The 15,429-nt window shown below is 37.1% G+C and overlaps 1 protein-coding gene across 2 annotated transcripts in view; it reads left to right on the plus strand.

The window, feature by feature from the left end:
* Positions 1-15,429, plus strand: part of STIL (STIL centriolar assembly protein) — a 61,335-nt gene that overhangs the window by 18,816 nt on the left and 27,090 nt on the right. For both annotated transcript variants that reach the window (XM_004371771.2, XM_023727100.1), the window contains 4 exons: positions 3,356-3,506; positions 4,678-4,787; positions 10,139-10,253; positions 12,773-13,741. In XM_004371771.2, the coding sequence (XP_004371828.1) occupies positions 3,356-3,506; positions 4,678-4,787; positions 10,139-10,253; positions 12,773-13,741 (1,345 nt within the window). The remainder of the gene's footprint in view (positions 1-3,355; positions 3,507-4,677; positions 4,788-10,138; positions 10,254-12,772; positions 13,742-15,429) is intronic.

The following is a 15,429-nucleotide window of genomic DNA, read 5'->3' on the forward strand; positions in this document are numbered from 1 at the left end:
TTTGCTCTTACAGTGCTGGATTGAACATTGTGTACGTATAACTTTGTGTACATCTCCTACTGTATTTGTAGGATAGATTCCTGAAACTGTTTATTCTGGGTCAAAAGTTACATAATTTAAAATTTTGATAGATATTGTCAAGTTGCCCTCCAAAAAGACTGTATCCTATCCTGTTGCCATCGAGTCAATTCCAACTCCTAGGGACCCTATAGGGCAGAGTAGAATTGTCCCATAGGGTTTTCAAGGCTATAATCTTACGAAAGCAGACTGCTGTGTCTTTCTCCTGAAGCCAGTGCTTAACCACTGTGCCACCAGGGCTCCTTGCAAAAACAGTGTACAGGTTTATAATTCTTCCCACAGTATGTGAGAGTACGTGTTTTCTCCATCCCCTCACTAACATTGTGTTCATTCATTCAACAAATATTAATTGAACACCTACTATGTACCAAGCACTGTTCACAATACTGGGGGTAAGTAGTAAGCAAAATAAAGGCCCTGTAGAGACAGTAAATAGAACAAATAAGTAAAATAAATAGTATTTTAGAAAGGCATGAGTGCTATGGAGAAAAATTAAACAGGGCAGGTTGAAGTCATGTGTCTGGGTGTTAGTTGCAGATAAACGGTTGCGATTTTAAATGGGATGATCAGAGAGGCAAAGACTTGAGGTGAGGGAGTAAGCCACGTGGCTGACTAGGGTAGTGTTCCAGTCAGAGGCTATGTTAAGTCAAAGGCCCTAGGTGGAAGCTAACCTGACATCTTCAAGGAACAGCAAAAACAGCAGTCTGGCTGGAGAGGAGTGAGGGAAGGGGAGAAGTAGTAGATGAGCTCAGAGGTAATGGGACGGGCATTATTAAACTTTTGATCTTTGCAAATCTAATTGTTATGGATAGAATTGTGTCCCCCAAAAACGTGTCAACTTGGCTAGGCCATGATTCCCGGTATTTTGTGTTGCCCACCATTTTGTCATCTGATGTGATTTTCCTGTGTTGTAAATCCTACTTCTGTGCTGTTCATGAGGCAAGATTAGAGGCGGATATGTTAATGAGGCAGGACTCAATCTACAAGATTAGGTGGTATCTTAAGCCAATCTCTTGCAATATAAAAGAGAGAAGCAAGGAGAGAAACATGGGACCTCCTACCACCAAGAACGCAGAACCAAGAGGGGAGCACATCCTTTGGACCCGAGGTCCCTGCCCTGAGAAGCTCCTACGACAGGGGAAGACTGATGACAAGTATCTTCCCCCAGAGCCGACAGAGAGAGAAAGGCTTCCTCTGGAGCTGGCACTGTGAATTTGGACTTCTAGCCTTCTAAATAGGAGCCCTGGTGGCACAGTGGTTAAGAGCTCAGGCTGCTAACCAGAAGGTTGGCAGTTTGAATTCAACAGCTGCTCCTTGGAAACCCTATGGGGCAGTTTTACTCTGTCCTATAGGGTTGCTATGAGTCACAATCGACTCGACAGCACACAACAACAGCCTTCCAAAAGTGTTAGAGAATGAACTTCTGTTTGTTAAAGCCATCCACTGGTGTTACTTCTGTTATAGCAGCAGTAGGTAACTAAGACACTGATAGATGAAAAATGGTCTTTTTCCATGTATTATAACTCATCTTTTGGGAATTGCCTATTTGTTTGTTGTCCTATTTTTCTCTTAGGTTGTAGATTTTTTTTTACTGCTTTTTAAGTGTGCTCTCTGTGTATGTATGTGTGTGTATATATATCTGTATATATATACATGCACATATGTATATACATTTATTTTTTTTTTCAGATGATAAACCTTGGTTTTCATATATGTTGCAAAGATTTTTTTCCCTAGATTGTCATTTCAGTTACCTTTGATCAATGATATTTTTCCCAAACAGACTTTTATCTTTAAAGTCTAGTTTATCAATTTCTTTTTTTTTTTTTCCTATTTTGTATCTTGCTTACAGAGGATTTTCCCATTCCAGGAACATGTATTGGAAAAAAAAATCTCCTTTATTTTCTTCAGGTGCTTTTAGAGTTCTACTTTTTACATTTTATTTCCACTTTGCAAGAAAATTAGTTTTATTTGCAATAAAACTGAAATTAAATGTTCATTTTTGGTCTTCTAGTAGTGTTTTAGTATGGTTAAGTTTCATTTTCAGTTACTGATCTTGCTTTAACTTCTTATGGACAGTGAATATTCAGTATGATTAATTTTGAAGCACTCTCTGTTACTCTGGGTTCAGTCTGAAGCATTAGGCAATTTATTTGATGCCAGCACTCTTAATTACTGGTAGTGCCAACCTTTTCAAGGGAGGATTGAATGAGAGAGGAGTTAGCACTGCTTAGCATAGTTTAGGTTGGTATTTTACAGCATTTTGAGCAGTGGTCTTGTCAGACCTCAGAGAAAGGAATTTAGAACAGAAGCTGTTGGACTCCTTTGTACATCCCTGGAATTCTGGCATCCTACCTCCCAACCTCCACTGCTTGGTTTTCTTGTTGCTATAACATATCCCTGGGTTATTTTTCATTCAACCTTTTACAATAGAGAGACAACTACTAAAAATATGTTAAAATAATTGATTTTAGTGTATATTTTAAGGACTTTGATGACATTGTAAGTATCTATTGAGTCATTTAATGAATAATAAAGTGAATGTTCATTTTATCAGCGTTTATAATAGTAAAATATTGTATATAATTTAATCATTTTTAGAAGTTTAGGTAAATCATTTATGACACATCTATAAAATATAATACTGGATAGTTGCTTAAAAGAATAAGGAGATATAGTATAGAATAGTGATGTGGGAAGAGAGCTAAGATATATTGTCAAATGAAAAATTGAAAGTGTAAATAGTGTATATAATATGACCCCATTTTTGTTAAATTATATAAAATGTTTTGTATATGTAGGGAAAATCTCTGGAAGTATGTATACTAAGCTAGAGAGTGGGCTGGGGTGGTTTTTATTTTCTATTTTATATATTGCTGTTTTGTTTGAAGATTTTACAAGGAGTATGCATTCTGTGGGGCAGTAGTGGCGTACTGGTTAAGAGCTCGGCTGCCAACCAGAAGATCAGCAGTTCAAATCCACCAGCCCCTCCTTGGAAACCCTATGGGGCAGTTCTACTCTGTTCTGTAGGGTCGCTGTGAGTTGGAATCAACTCGATGGCAATGGGCTTCGTTTTGGTTATGTATTCTATAATAAAAGTGTATTTTAAAAATTAAAATGAATGACATTAAAAAGTAAGTATAAATTTGCTTCTCAATTTCCTTTAAAAAATTGGACTGTTTAGTCAACCTATTAACTAGATTGGGAGACTCACATGAATTTGAGTATACTCTTGTTATCCAGAGTAAATTTTGATTAAATGGAAATTTTTGTTCAGGGTGTTTTCAGAATCTGGAAGTTTCATCATAGTTCTCTATTCTGTGACACATAAGGAGCCTGAGTTTTATGAATGCCTCCCTTGTGGTGGTGGAATTACTGACCTTCAATTTCAATTACTAACCAGTAAGGAAACATTACATCTTTTCAAAGTAAGTCATTTGATTATCTAGTACATTAATGAGTGTTTCAGGTTGTACTTTGGCAGATTAAACGCAATGGTCTTTACCCTTTAACATACTAATCGTACACTTAGACTTTACTTATAATCAGTCTTAATGAATATTAACTTCATTTATTTATTGTTAATTTTGTTTAGTAAATCTTAGACCATATCTCCAGAACAAAATTACAATAGAGGATCAGAAGTTATCCATAGAATGACTTGCCTATGTTTTTCTACAACCTTTGAAGAATGAATCAATAATTTATATGTTGTATCATTTTATGATGTTGACAGTTAATTTTATGATGTCTTAGTGTTTTCTTTGCCCTATTATTTTTAAAATATAGGTAGCAAATGGTTTTTCACACTTAAAAGTCAATATTTACATAAAACAATCCTAGGAATCAGAATAGAGTGTTGATATATCATATCTGGAGCCCTGGTGGCACAGTGGTTAAGAGCGTGGGTGCTAACCAAAAGGTTAACAGTTTGAAGCCACTAGCCACTCCTTGAAAACCATATGAGGCAGTTCTTCTCTGTCCTGTAGGGTTGCTATGAGTTGGAATCAACTCGACAGCAATGGGTATGGGATCGCATAGAAAAAGCACATCTTTGAAACCCTAGGTGCCATTATGTAAAAACATTCAGAGGCCACTTTTCAATGAAATTATTGGTTGTCTATGACTCAGGCCAATAATAAAACTACATTCTGGTTTTTATTACAAAAATATTTAATGCTTCTAAGTAACCATGTGTTTCCACCAGATCTGTTTTGTGCCTGAGTTCATTTAATCAGTTCATGAATCAAGTTTTTTGTATTTTAGTTGTAAATATAATCAACTTAAATATGATCTAATAATTTATTTCTATTTAAAGGACATATATCATTTACTTATTCTTTAAATGGTGTGCACCGTTCATAGCTATTGTAACTTAATCATTGATTATTGTGTTTATTGCTTAATTCAGGTGATTAAGTTTTCACTTTCATTTATGTAGCAGAGTTGGACAGATTGAAAAAAAAAATTAGTTATAGAAACCAGAAATCCTCTGTCCTCTCCTCTTCCCCCATGTTTTAAAACAACTTTTCATCTAAATAGAATTCTCTGGTGTTTTTATTTAAGTCAGATTTCAAAGTATGAACTACTTCATTTCAGAATGTTGAATCTTCGGACAAAAATCCAATCTATTTTGAAATGAGTACTGAAAGCCAAAATGCAGAAGCAGAGTTTTTCGACAAGGTTTCCAAGAATCTTTCAGTTAAGAGGTAAAAGGTCTTTTTCTATTTTCATGTGTACTTTTTCATACATTCATTATTTTTTGGTGAGTAATTAAAATAACTCCCAATTATTTCTGATAAAACTACTTGTAAATCTTATATACCATGGGTATCTGTGTTAAATGTATTCCTTCATATTCACTAGGAATTTGGATGATAATTTTAATGAAGTGACAACTCTAATATGGTTCTCATTTGAGTTGATTTATTATATAGAGAAAGCAATAAAAAGTATGTGAAGAAATTAACTTGTTTAGAGAGGAACATCCTATTTTTATTTAGTTTGCCTTCTGTTTGTTAATTCCCTTTCTTGTAGTTCTGTACCAGAACATATCAGGTAAGCTACTCGAAAAAACAAACCTTCATCAATATCTCTCATGAATGTACATATAAAAATTCTCAACAAAATTCTAGCCAATAGAATTCAGCATCATATCAAAAAAATAATACACCACGACCAAGTGGGATTCATACCAGGTATGCAAGAATGGTTCAGCATTAGAAAATCAATCAATGTAATCCACCACATAAATAGATCAAAAGAAAAGTATCACATGATCATCCCAATCCACGCAAAAAAGGCATTTGACAAAGTCCTACACCCATTCCTGATAAACACTCTCAATAAAATAGGAGTAGAGGAGAAGTTCTTCAGCATAATAAAGGGCACCCATACAAACCCAACAACCAACATCATTCTCTATGGAGAGAGGCTGAAAGCATCGCGCCTGAGAATGAATGCCCTTTATCACTACTTCTGTTTTACGTTGTGCTGGAAGTCCTAGCTAGAGCAATAAGGCAAGAAAAAAATAAAGGGCATTGAAATTGGAAAGGAAAAAGAAAAACTATCCCTATTTGCAGATGATGTGATCCTATACATAGAGAACCCCAAAGATTCCACAGGAAAACTACTGGAACTAGTAGAAAGATTTCAGCAGAGTAACAGGATACAAGATTGACATACAAAAAATCAGTAGGATTCCTATACACCAGCAAAGAGAACTTCAAAAAGGAAATCAAGAAAACAGTACCAATTATAACCAAAAAAAATCCCAAACCCGTTGCCGTCAAGTTGATTCTGACTCATAGCAACCCTATAGGACAGAGTAGAACTGCCGTTTAGGGTTTCCAAGACTATAAATCTTTACAGAAGCAGACTGCCACATCTTTCTCTTGCAGAGTGGCTGGTGAGTCCGAGCTGCCAACCTTTCGGTTAGCATCCAAGTGTTTAACCACTGCAGTACCAGGGCTCCTTTACCTTTTATAATAACCCCTAAAAAGATAAAATACTTGGGAATAGATCTAACCAGGGATGTAAAAGACCAATACAAAGAAAACTACAAAATGCTACTGCAAGAAGCCAAAACAGACATCAGTGGAAAAACATACCATGTTCATGGATAGGAAGACTCAACATTGTGAAAATGTCAATTCTACCCACAGCTAACTACAGATAAAATAAATCCCAGTCCAAATACCAACAGTACCCTGAGGGACCAAATTACTGGGCTGAGGCCTGGGGACTTTGGTCTCTGGGGACATCTAGTTAAATTGGTATAACATAATTTATAAAGAAAGTGTTCTGCATCCTACTTTGGTGAGTAGTGTCTGGGGTCTTAAAAGCTTGTGAGTGGCCATCTAAGATACTCCACTGGCCCCACCCCATCTGGAGCAAGGGAGAATGAAGAAAACCAAAGACATAAGGGAAAGATTAGTCCAAAGGACTAATGGACTACAGCTACCACAGCCTCTACCAAACTGAGTCCAGCACTACTAGACTACCACCGGCTACCACCACCGACTGCTCTGACAGGGATCACAACAGAGGGTCCCGGACAGAGCTGGAGAAAAATGTAGAACAAAATTCTAACTCACAAAAGAAGACCAGACTTCCTGGTCTGACAGAGACTGGAGAAACCCCGAGAGTATGGCTCTTGGAGACCCTTTTAACTCAGTACTGAATTCACTCCTGAGGTTCACCCTTCGGCCAAAGATTAGACGGGCCCATAAAACAAAACAAGACTAAATGGGCACACCAGTCCAGGGGCAAGGACGAGAAGGCAGGAGGGGGCAGGAAAGCTGGTAATAGGGAACCCAAGGTCAAGAAGAGGAGAGTGTTGACATGCTGTGAGGTTGCAACCAAAGTCACAAAATAATTTGTGTATTAATTGTTTAATGAGAAATATTTTGCTCTGTAAACCTTTATGTAAGGTGCCATTAAAAAAAATAACAAGTACCAACAACGTTCTTTAATGAGATGGAAAAACTAATCACCAACTTTATATGGAAAGCAAAGAGGCCCCAGATAAGCTAAGCATTATTGAAGAAAAAGAGCAAAGTAGGAGGCTTCACACTACCTGATCTCAGAACTTAGAATACAGCCATGAGTCAAAACAGCCTGGTACCAGCACAATGACAGACACGTACACCAATGGAACAGAATCAAGAACCCAGCATAAATCCATCCACCTATGGTCAGCTTGGAAACCCTGGTGGCATAGTGGTTAAGAGTTCGGCTGCTAACCAAAAGGTAAGCAGTTCAAATCCACCAGGTGCTCATTGGAAACCCTATGGACAGTTCTACTCTGTTGTGTAGAGTCGCTGTGAGTCGGAATTGACAGCAACGGGTTTGTTCTTTTTTTTCTTTTTTTTTTTTATGGTCAGGTGGGAGCCTTGGTGGCACAGTGGTTAAGAGCTCGGCTGCTAACCAAAAGGTTGGCAGTTCCAATTCTGCAGCCACTCCTTGGAAACCCTATGGGACTTTTCTTCTCTTTTTCCTGTAGGGTTGTAAGTCAGAATCAACTCAACAGCAATGGGTTTGGTTTTGGTTACGGTCAGCTCATCTTTGACTAAGGATCAAACTCCATTAAATGGAGAAAAAACGGTCTTTTTAACTAATGGCAAAACTGGATGGCCAATTATTACAAAATGAAACTGGATCCATACCTCACACCATACACAAAAATTAAGTCAAAATGGATCGAAGACCTAAATATAAAACCTGAAACAATAAAGACCATGGAAGAAAAAATAGGGACAACACTACGGGCCCCATGAACTAACCTCTGTTAGCTTCCAACTTTTCTTCTATAGCTTCCTCACCTCTCTCAGCCATCATAGAATTGAAGAGAGTTAGGGCCTTGCACTGGATTAATTAGGCTTTGACTTCAGGAAATGTCATGGCTGGTTTTGATCTTCTATCCAGATCACTAAAACTTTCTCCATATCAGTAATAAGGCTGTTTTGTTTTCTTATCATTCATGTGTTCACTGGAGTAGCACTTTTAATTTCCTTCAAGAACTTTTCATTTGCATTCACAGCTTGGCCAACTGTTTGGTCCAAGTGGCCTAGCTTTCACCTGTCGTGGCTTTCTACGTGCCTACCTCACTAAGCTTAATCGTTTCCAGCTTTTCATTTAAAGTGAGAGATGTGTGACTCTTCCTTTCACTTGAACACTTACAGGCCATTGTAGGGTTAATAATTGGCCTAAGTTTAATATTGTCGCGTCTCACAGAATAGGTCCAAGGAGAGGGAGAGAGATAGGGGAACAGCCAGTCTATAGAGCAGTCAGAACACACCCAATATTTACTGATTAAGTTCGCCGTCTTACATGGTTGGAGTTCATGGTGCCCGAAAACAATTACAATAGTAACATCAAAGATCACTGATTACAGATCACCATAACAGATATAATAATAATGAAAAAGTTTGAAATGAGAATTTCCAAAATGTGACACAGAAACACAAAGTGAGCACATGCTATTGGAAAAATGGTGCTGGTAGACTTGCTCTATGCAAGGTTGCCACAAACCTTCAGTTTGTAAAAAGCACAATAAAGCGAAGCACAATAAAACAAGGTATGCCTGTATGTAGCATTTATTAATCCCATGCTATAAGAAATGTAACTTTTTTTTAAAGTAAATGAGCTGAATTTCTATTTTGAGCCCCTATGCATTGTACTAGATTGTAGAAACCAAATTTCAGTCATTTCAAGATTCCCTTTCCTTCGGGGTTATGTGTAGCTTGGAGACAATTGGGATGCCAGTACTGGTGATGTGGTGTGATGTGATTATCATCCATCATGTTGCCATCTGATGAGGTGTTTTCATTTGCATCTGTTCTTTGACAATAGTTCTGTGCATGTTCCTACTGTGACCACTTTACCCTATTTAGGTAACTGGTTCTCCATGTCATGTCCATGTGCAATGAGGCACATTGGGTATCATTCTGTATTCCCACGTCATTCTTGGGTATAGGAAGGGAGGGAAGCTTTATGGGACTAATACCGACCCATCTACTTAAACACACCAAACAGACATTCTGATTTCTTCACTGCAGTACGTTGGTACAGAAAGAATTCTGTGAGTCTTTCTGCTTTTCTAGAATGCCAGCGTTTGGAACAGAGCTATGTGGGAGTTTTTGTTGCTCTCCCTGCTAGAGAGAATTCAACCTGCAGGAAACAGGATGCAGGACCATTTCAGGGATTCTACTAATGTCTAAGCTCTCTTAGCTTCCTTCTGGCTTATCTTTCCCCTTTCCTAACCTGTCCTATTGAGACTTTATTTAATTAGGGTATGAAAACAACTGACATAATCTTCAAAATCTTTAGTCTTAAACTCTAACTTCAACTTTCAAAACTCACTACTGACACTCAAAATTTTTCTGTGTTCTGCTGGGACATGCCACCCATGCTACAATGACTACAACTGACTAAATGGGAAGAGGTACCTTAATTAATGTCTCAAAATATGTTCCCAGTACAGATACAAGTATATAATTCCTTATTTCATTTTCCTTTTTAATACAATATTTATGTCTTTAACATCAGAATGTAAATTCTTTGACATCAAATATTGTCTTATATATTTCTAATTCCCCAGCCAGAAAATGCTCAAAAAAAAACAAACCAAACCCGTTGCCATCGAGTTGTTTCCGACTCATAGCTACCCTATAGGACAGAGTAGAACTGCCCCATAGAGTTTCCAAGGGGCACTTGGTGGATTTGACTTGCCGACCTTTTGGTTAGCAGCCATAACACTTAACCATTACACCACCAGGGTTTCCAGAAGATGCTTAGCAACTATTAATTTATTGTGACATTAAGAATACTAGGTTAAACTCACCATGATCAAGTAGAAAGATTTATTAAGTGTAAGTCTGACTGGCCAGCTCTCTTGGTCAGCTAACATTGGCCTGAACAATTAAGTAATTTGTGGTGTCAGATACTAATTAAATGATCCAAACACTGCTGTGGCTTATTAAATGACTTTATTCAATTAAAAAAAAAACAAACAAAAATACTGGGTTGCTGAAGGTTTTTCTTGTCTCCCCCTCTTTAGGTCTTCTCAGAAGTTACCTCCAGGGAAAATGCCAGTAAATGACCATGATTCTGGTGTTGAAGATGAAGATTTTTCTCCAAGACCAATTCCTAGTCCTCATCCAGTGAGTCAGAAGGTATCACTGATCTTATAATGAACTTACCTTTGAGGTTAGGAGCCTAAAAGTTTATTCATGTTAAAGCATTAAATAATGCTACCTAAAACTTATTTAACTATTGTTCTAAGATATTGTGTGTGCTGTCAAGTCAAGTCCAACTCCTAACGACCCTATGGGGCAGAGCAGAACTGCCCCATAGGGTTTCCAAGGCTGTAATCTTTACGGAAACAAACTACCACATCTTTCTCCCTGGAGCAGCATGTGGGTTCAAACCACCGCCCTTTCGGTTAGCAGCCAAGTGCTTAACCTGTATGCCACCTGGGCTCCTTGTTCTAAGGTATATCTAGCTATATATCTGTATTTCTATATATATGGATATATCTATATATATGAATATCATCAATCAGAATAAAGCCAGGGGCCAGCTGTGGAACAGACAATCAGTTGCTCATATGCAAGTTCAAGTTGAAGCTGAAGAAAATTAGAACAAGTCCACCAGAGCCAAAGTATGACCTTGACTATATCCCACCTGAATATAGAGGCCACCTCAAGAATAGATTTGACACATTGAACACTAATGACCGAAGACCAGATGAGTTGTGGAAGTACATTGTACAAGAAGAAAGCAAGAGATCATTAAAAAGACAGGAAAGAAAGAAAAGACCAAAATGGATGTCAGAAGAGACTCTAAAACTTGCTTTTGAACGTAGAGTAGCTAAAGCAAAAGGAAGAAATGATGAAGTAAAAGAGTGGTACAGAAGATTTCAAAGGGAAGCTCGAGAAGACAAAGTAAAATATTATAATGAAATGTGCAAAGGCCTGGAGTTAGAAAACCACAAGGGAAGAATACACTCAACATTTCTCAAGCTGAAAGAACTGAAGAAGAAATGCAAGCCTGAAGTTGCACTATTGAAGGATTCTGCGTGGAAAATACTGAACGACGCAGGAAGCATCAAAAGAAGATGGAAGGAATACAGAGTCACTGTACCAAAAAAAATTGGTCGTTGTTCAACCATTTCAGGAGGTAGCATGTGATCAAGAACCGATGGTCCTGAAGGATGAAGTCCAAGCTGCACTGAAGGCATTGTGGAAAAACAGGGCTCCAGGAATTGACTGAATACCAATCAAGATATTTCATCATTATTCAAATGCAAAAGCTACACAATGAATAAGGAAGACCAAAGAAGAATTGATGCATTTGAATAATGATGTTGGTGATGAATATACTATGGGTTGGAAAAGGTACAGCCAGAATGCTCCGTAGAAGCAAGAATGGCAAGACTTTGTCTCACATATTTCGGACATGTTGTCAAGAGGGATCAGTCCCTAGAGAAGGATATCATGCTTTAGTAAATCAGAGGGTCAGTGAAAATGAGGAAGACCCTCAACAAGATGGATTGACACGGTGACTGCAACAGTGCGCTCAAGAGAATGGCGCAGAACTAGGCAGTGTTTCTTTCTGTTGTACATAGGGTCACTACAAGTTGGAACTGACTCAATGGCACCTAACAACAACAAAAACATATATATGAATATGAATATATGTACATATATGTGTGTGTACACACATACATGTATATATAGTTACATATATATTCTTTAAAAGTCTAAGAAGTACATATAATTAGTATTTCCGGAGAATACTGAGGCACAGATTGGTTAAGTTACCTGTCCAGGATCGGTTAAGTTACCTGTCCAGGATCACACAGCTTGTAAGTAGTAGAGCTAGGATTCTAATTCACGAGGTTTGTTTTCAGAATCTGGTGCTTTTAAGCTCTGTACTACACTGATTGAACGTTCTAGACTCGTCAGAACTTGAAATTAGTTTTTACTACCGTATTCAGAGAAAACACTCTGCTTGCTTTGAGAGGTTAATTGATAATAACCCTTGTCATAATTTTCCGATTGCTACCAACCAATGGGTTATTTTAGAATGGTTTATTTTAGTTAGATTACTTGTAATTGATTATTTTAGAAGGAAAGGAATGGGAAAGATATAAAGAAAATAATATCAAATTGCAACTCTTTAGTTGATGCCAATAGAAGGAATGACAGTGAGTAACTTCATTTAGTGGAGAAATTTCTTTTGAAGATCCTTTGTATTTAAAGTGCAGAAGCAGTTTCTGCTACTAGATTGGTTGAAGCACTCTGTCTGTGATTGTGTTTTTGCAGAGAGAGGGTAAAAAATTCTATTGTATAAAGCAGAGTTTGCTATATTTTGTTTTGTGATCTGAGTAGTGTTAAATAGCGTTCCATTAAAAGGAGTTCCATCATTAAATAAGTTTGGGGAATGCTTAGTTATGTTCTCTGAGGCCCAGGACCTTGTTTATTTTGCTCACTTGCTTAGAATTTTAATCCTAGTGGCTAGAACATAGAAATGCCCAGAAAATATTTTGTTGACTATCTAGATAGATAAGATTGAACACCTTTTTAGTAAGTGGTTTTATATAATTTGGGAAATGTTGGTCTGACAAAAGTGAGACATACATCTCTCCTAAAAATTATTGTTTTCTCTTCAATTTCATTCCCATTTTTAGGTATCTAAGATCCAGCCATCAGTTCCTGAACTTTCGCTTGTATTGGATGGCAATTTCATAGAATCAAACCCTCTCCCTAATACACTGGAAATGTTGAATAATGAAAATCCTTCTTTGTTGATTAACCATTCTGAACACTTGGAGCCAGTGCAACCCCAGCTTTATGATGAGAAACACAGCCCAGATGTTGAAGCTGAAGAGCCTTCCATGAGAGGGCTACCGAATCAGTTAAACCAAGGCGCTGCTCCTTTGAGGCACTGCAAAGTTAGACAGCCAGCTACCTGTAAGAAAGGGAACACCCACATCAGGAACAGTATTAAATCATCTCCTCTTAATGGGCTGTCTCCTGATTCATCCGAAAAGCTTCAAGCAGTTTCTGCTGAAAATGGACAAAGAGAAGAGTATCCTATAAGATCCTCCACATTTAATTCCAGGCAGTCTTCTTTTGCCCCACAGTCTCACCCACACAATTTTGTTTTTTCATCCCATAATTCAGGAAGACCAATGGAACTTCAAATACCTACTCCCCCACCACCGTCTTACTATTCCACAAATATTTGCAGTTGTTGTCAGCATCATGGTCATATTCAGTATAGTCCAATACATTCTTGGCAAGGAGTGAATACAGTAGAATCCATTCAGGACCTCCAATGTGAAGCCCTTCAGAAGCATTCGTTATTTCATCCAAATGGATGTCCAGCTATGTACCATAATGCATTTTATTCTTCAAGTAGCCCTATGGCTGTGAGACCCCAGGGAAGCATGGGTGGTTGTTCTCCCCACAGCAGTGTAGAGCCATCGCCTGTGACAAGAGCGTCTGCACACGTGGACTCATGTAACCCACAACCTTGTGCAGTGTGCATGCACACTCCCAAGACTGGATCAGATAATGGAATGATGGGACTATCTCCGGATGCTTATAGATTCCTCACGGAACAAGACAGACAGCTGAGACTACTTCAGGCGCAGGTTTGCTTGGAGCTTTCTTAATTATGTTGCTAAATTCTTGGTATAACATGACTTCTTAAAAAAATAACCGGCAACTCTCTTCAGTAATTACATTTTATAGAGTGGGATCGTAGAAGGTCAGAACTGGAAGGGACCTGGTAATGTAATTCTAGTTTCTCTTGTTTTACAGATGAGTAAAATGAGGATTAGACAAAATAATTTACCCAATGCCACACTGCTAGTTAGTAATAGAGCCAGGACTAAAAAAGACTTCTTTATCTTATGCTAATCATAACCTATAACATCATAACTGCAGTTTTCTTTTATTTTTCCCCCCAATGAAAAGTCTGTATAATTTATTAAACCTTTATATACAACTAAATATAAAGATTATGCAGTGTATTTTGATACAACTCTGGTTTGTCAATGATGTATTATATATATACTAAGTCTTAGCCAGTGTAACTTAAGGGAGTAGTTCTAGAATCTCTTCTGTGTATCTATACTCTATTTGTTCCACTCATTTTCGTCTGGGAAGTTTTCATTCTTCAGTGCCTTTATTGCAGTGTTCCTAGGGGTTTTTTTTTGCTTGTCTTTGCACAGAATTTCAGTCTATAAGTATTGTATCTTTTTCTTTCTTTCCTCACTCCACCTGCCTACTCAGATCAACTGCTTTTCCCTTTCCCCCAGTACCAATGTAAACAATCTGGAATGTATTCTTTCATATTTTTTTTCCCATGATCCTATAACTATGCAAATATACATGTGATGTGCATATATACATATTTGTGGTTTTAAAAACGATCTTTGTTTTATAAAATTAGGATTATATTCTTTGCACTTTGCAAATAAAAAAAGGCAATAACATTTCAAAAATTCTGCTTAAAAACACTTTAGATATGAATACCTGAGACAGATTTAGCTTAGCTGTGTTTTAAATCTAGCTAAATACTTTGAAATTGTAAAATATAAGTTGGATCTTAAATCATTATAAACATTTAGGAAACATTTTAATGTAGCTAAATTTTTTCACATTGAAAATAATTCTTTCATTTATTTATTCCCCAACTTATTCAAAAAAAGACTAATAGAGGCTAAAATTATCCTTTAAGCTATTTAGAATCTTAGTTACTTGGGATTTGTATACTTAAAATCTAATGTAGACTGACCATTGACTAGCTAAATTACTGAATCACTATACTTTGAAAATAATTATGTTGTTCCAAGTGCTTCTATGATAAAAAGACATAGTATTTTTCTTACATGTGAACTTTTTTTTAAGGTAAAAAATTTTTAATGGTACTGAATATAAAGTAAAAGGAACAGTCTCTTCCCTCTCCAGAGGTAAATACTGTCAGTAGTTTCTGGTCTATTCTCTATACACATAACAAATATACTTATGATCATCACTACCCTGCCACACACATAACACCTTTTTTTTTAAAAAAAAAAAAAAAGTACAAATGGAATCATAACATTCATACTGTTCTATTACTTTTGTTTTTGTAAAAAAAAAAAAACTTAGACATTTTTCTATATAAGTACATGTAGAATTACTTTATTCTGCATAAAATGTATTGCCATCGAATCGATTCTGACTCATAGCGATCCTATAGGAGAGATTATAACTGCCCCATAGGGTTTCCAAGGAGCAACTGGTGGATTCAAACTGCCAACCTTTTGGTTAGCAGCCAAGCTCTTAACCACTG

The sequence above is a fragment of the Trichechus manatus genome, unplaced genomic scaffold (assembly GCF_000243295.1).
Source record: "Trichechus manatus latirostris isolate Lorelei unplaced genomic scaffold, TriManLat1.0 scaffold00015, whole genome shotgun sequence".
NCBI lineage: Eukaryota > Metazoa > Chordata > Mammalia > Sirenia > Trichechidae > Trichechus > Trichechus manatus.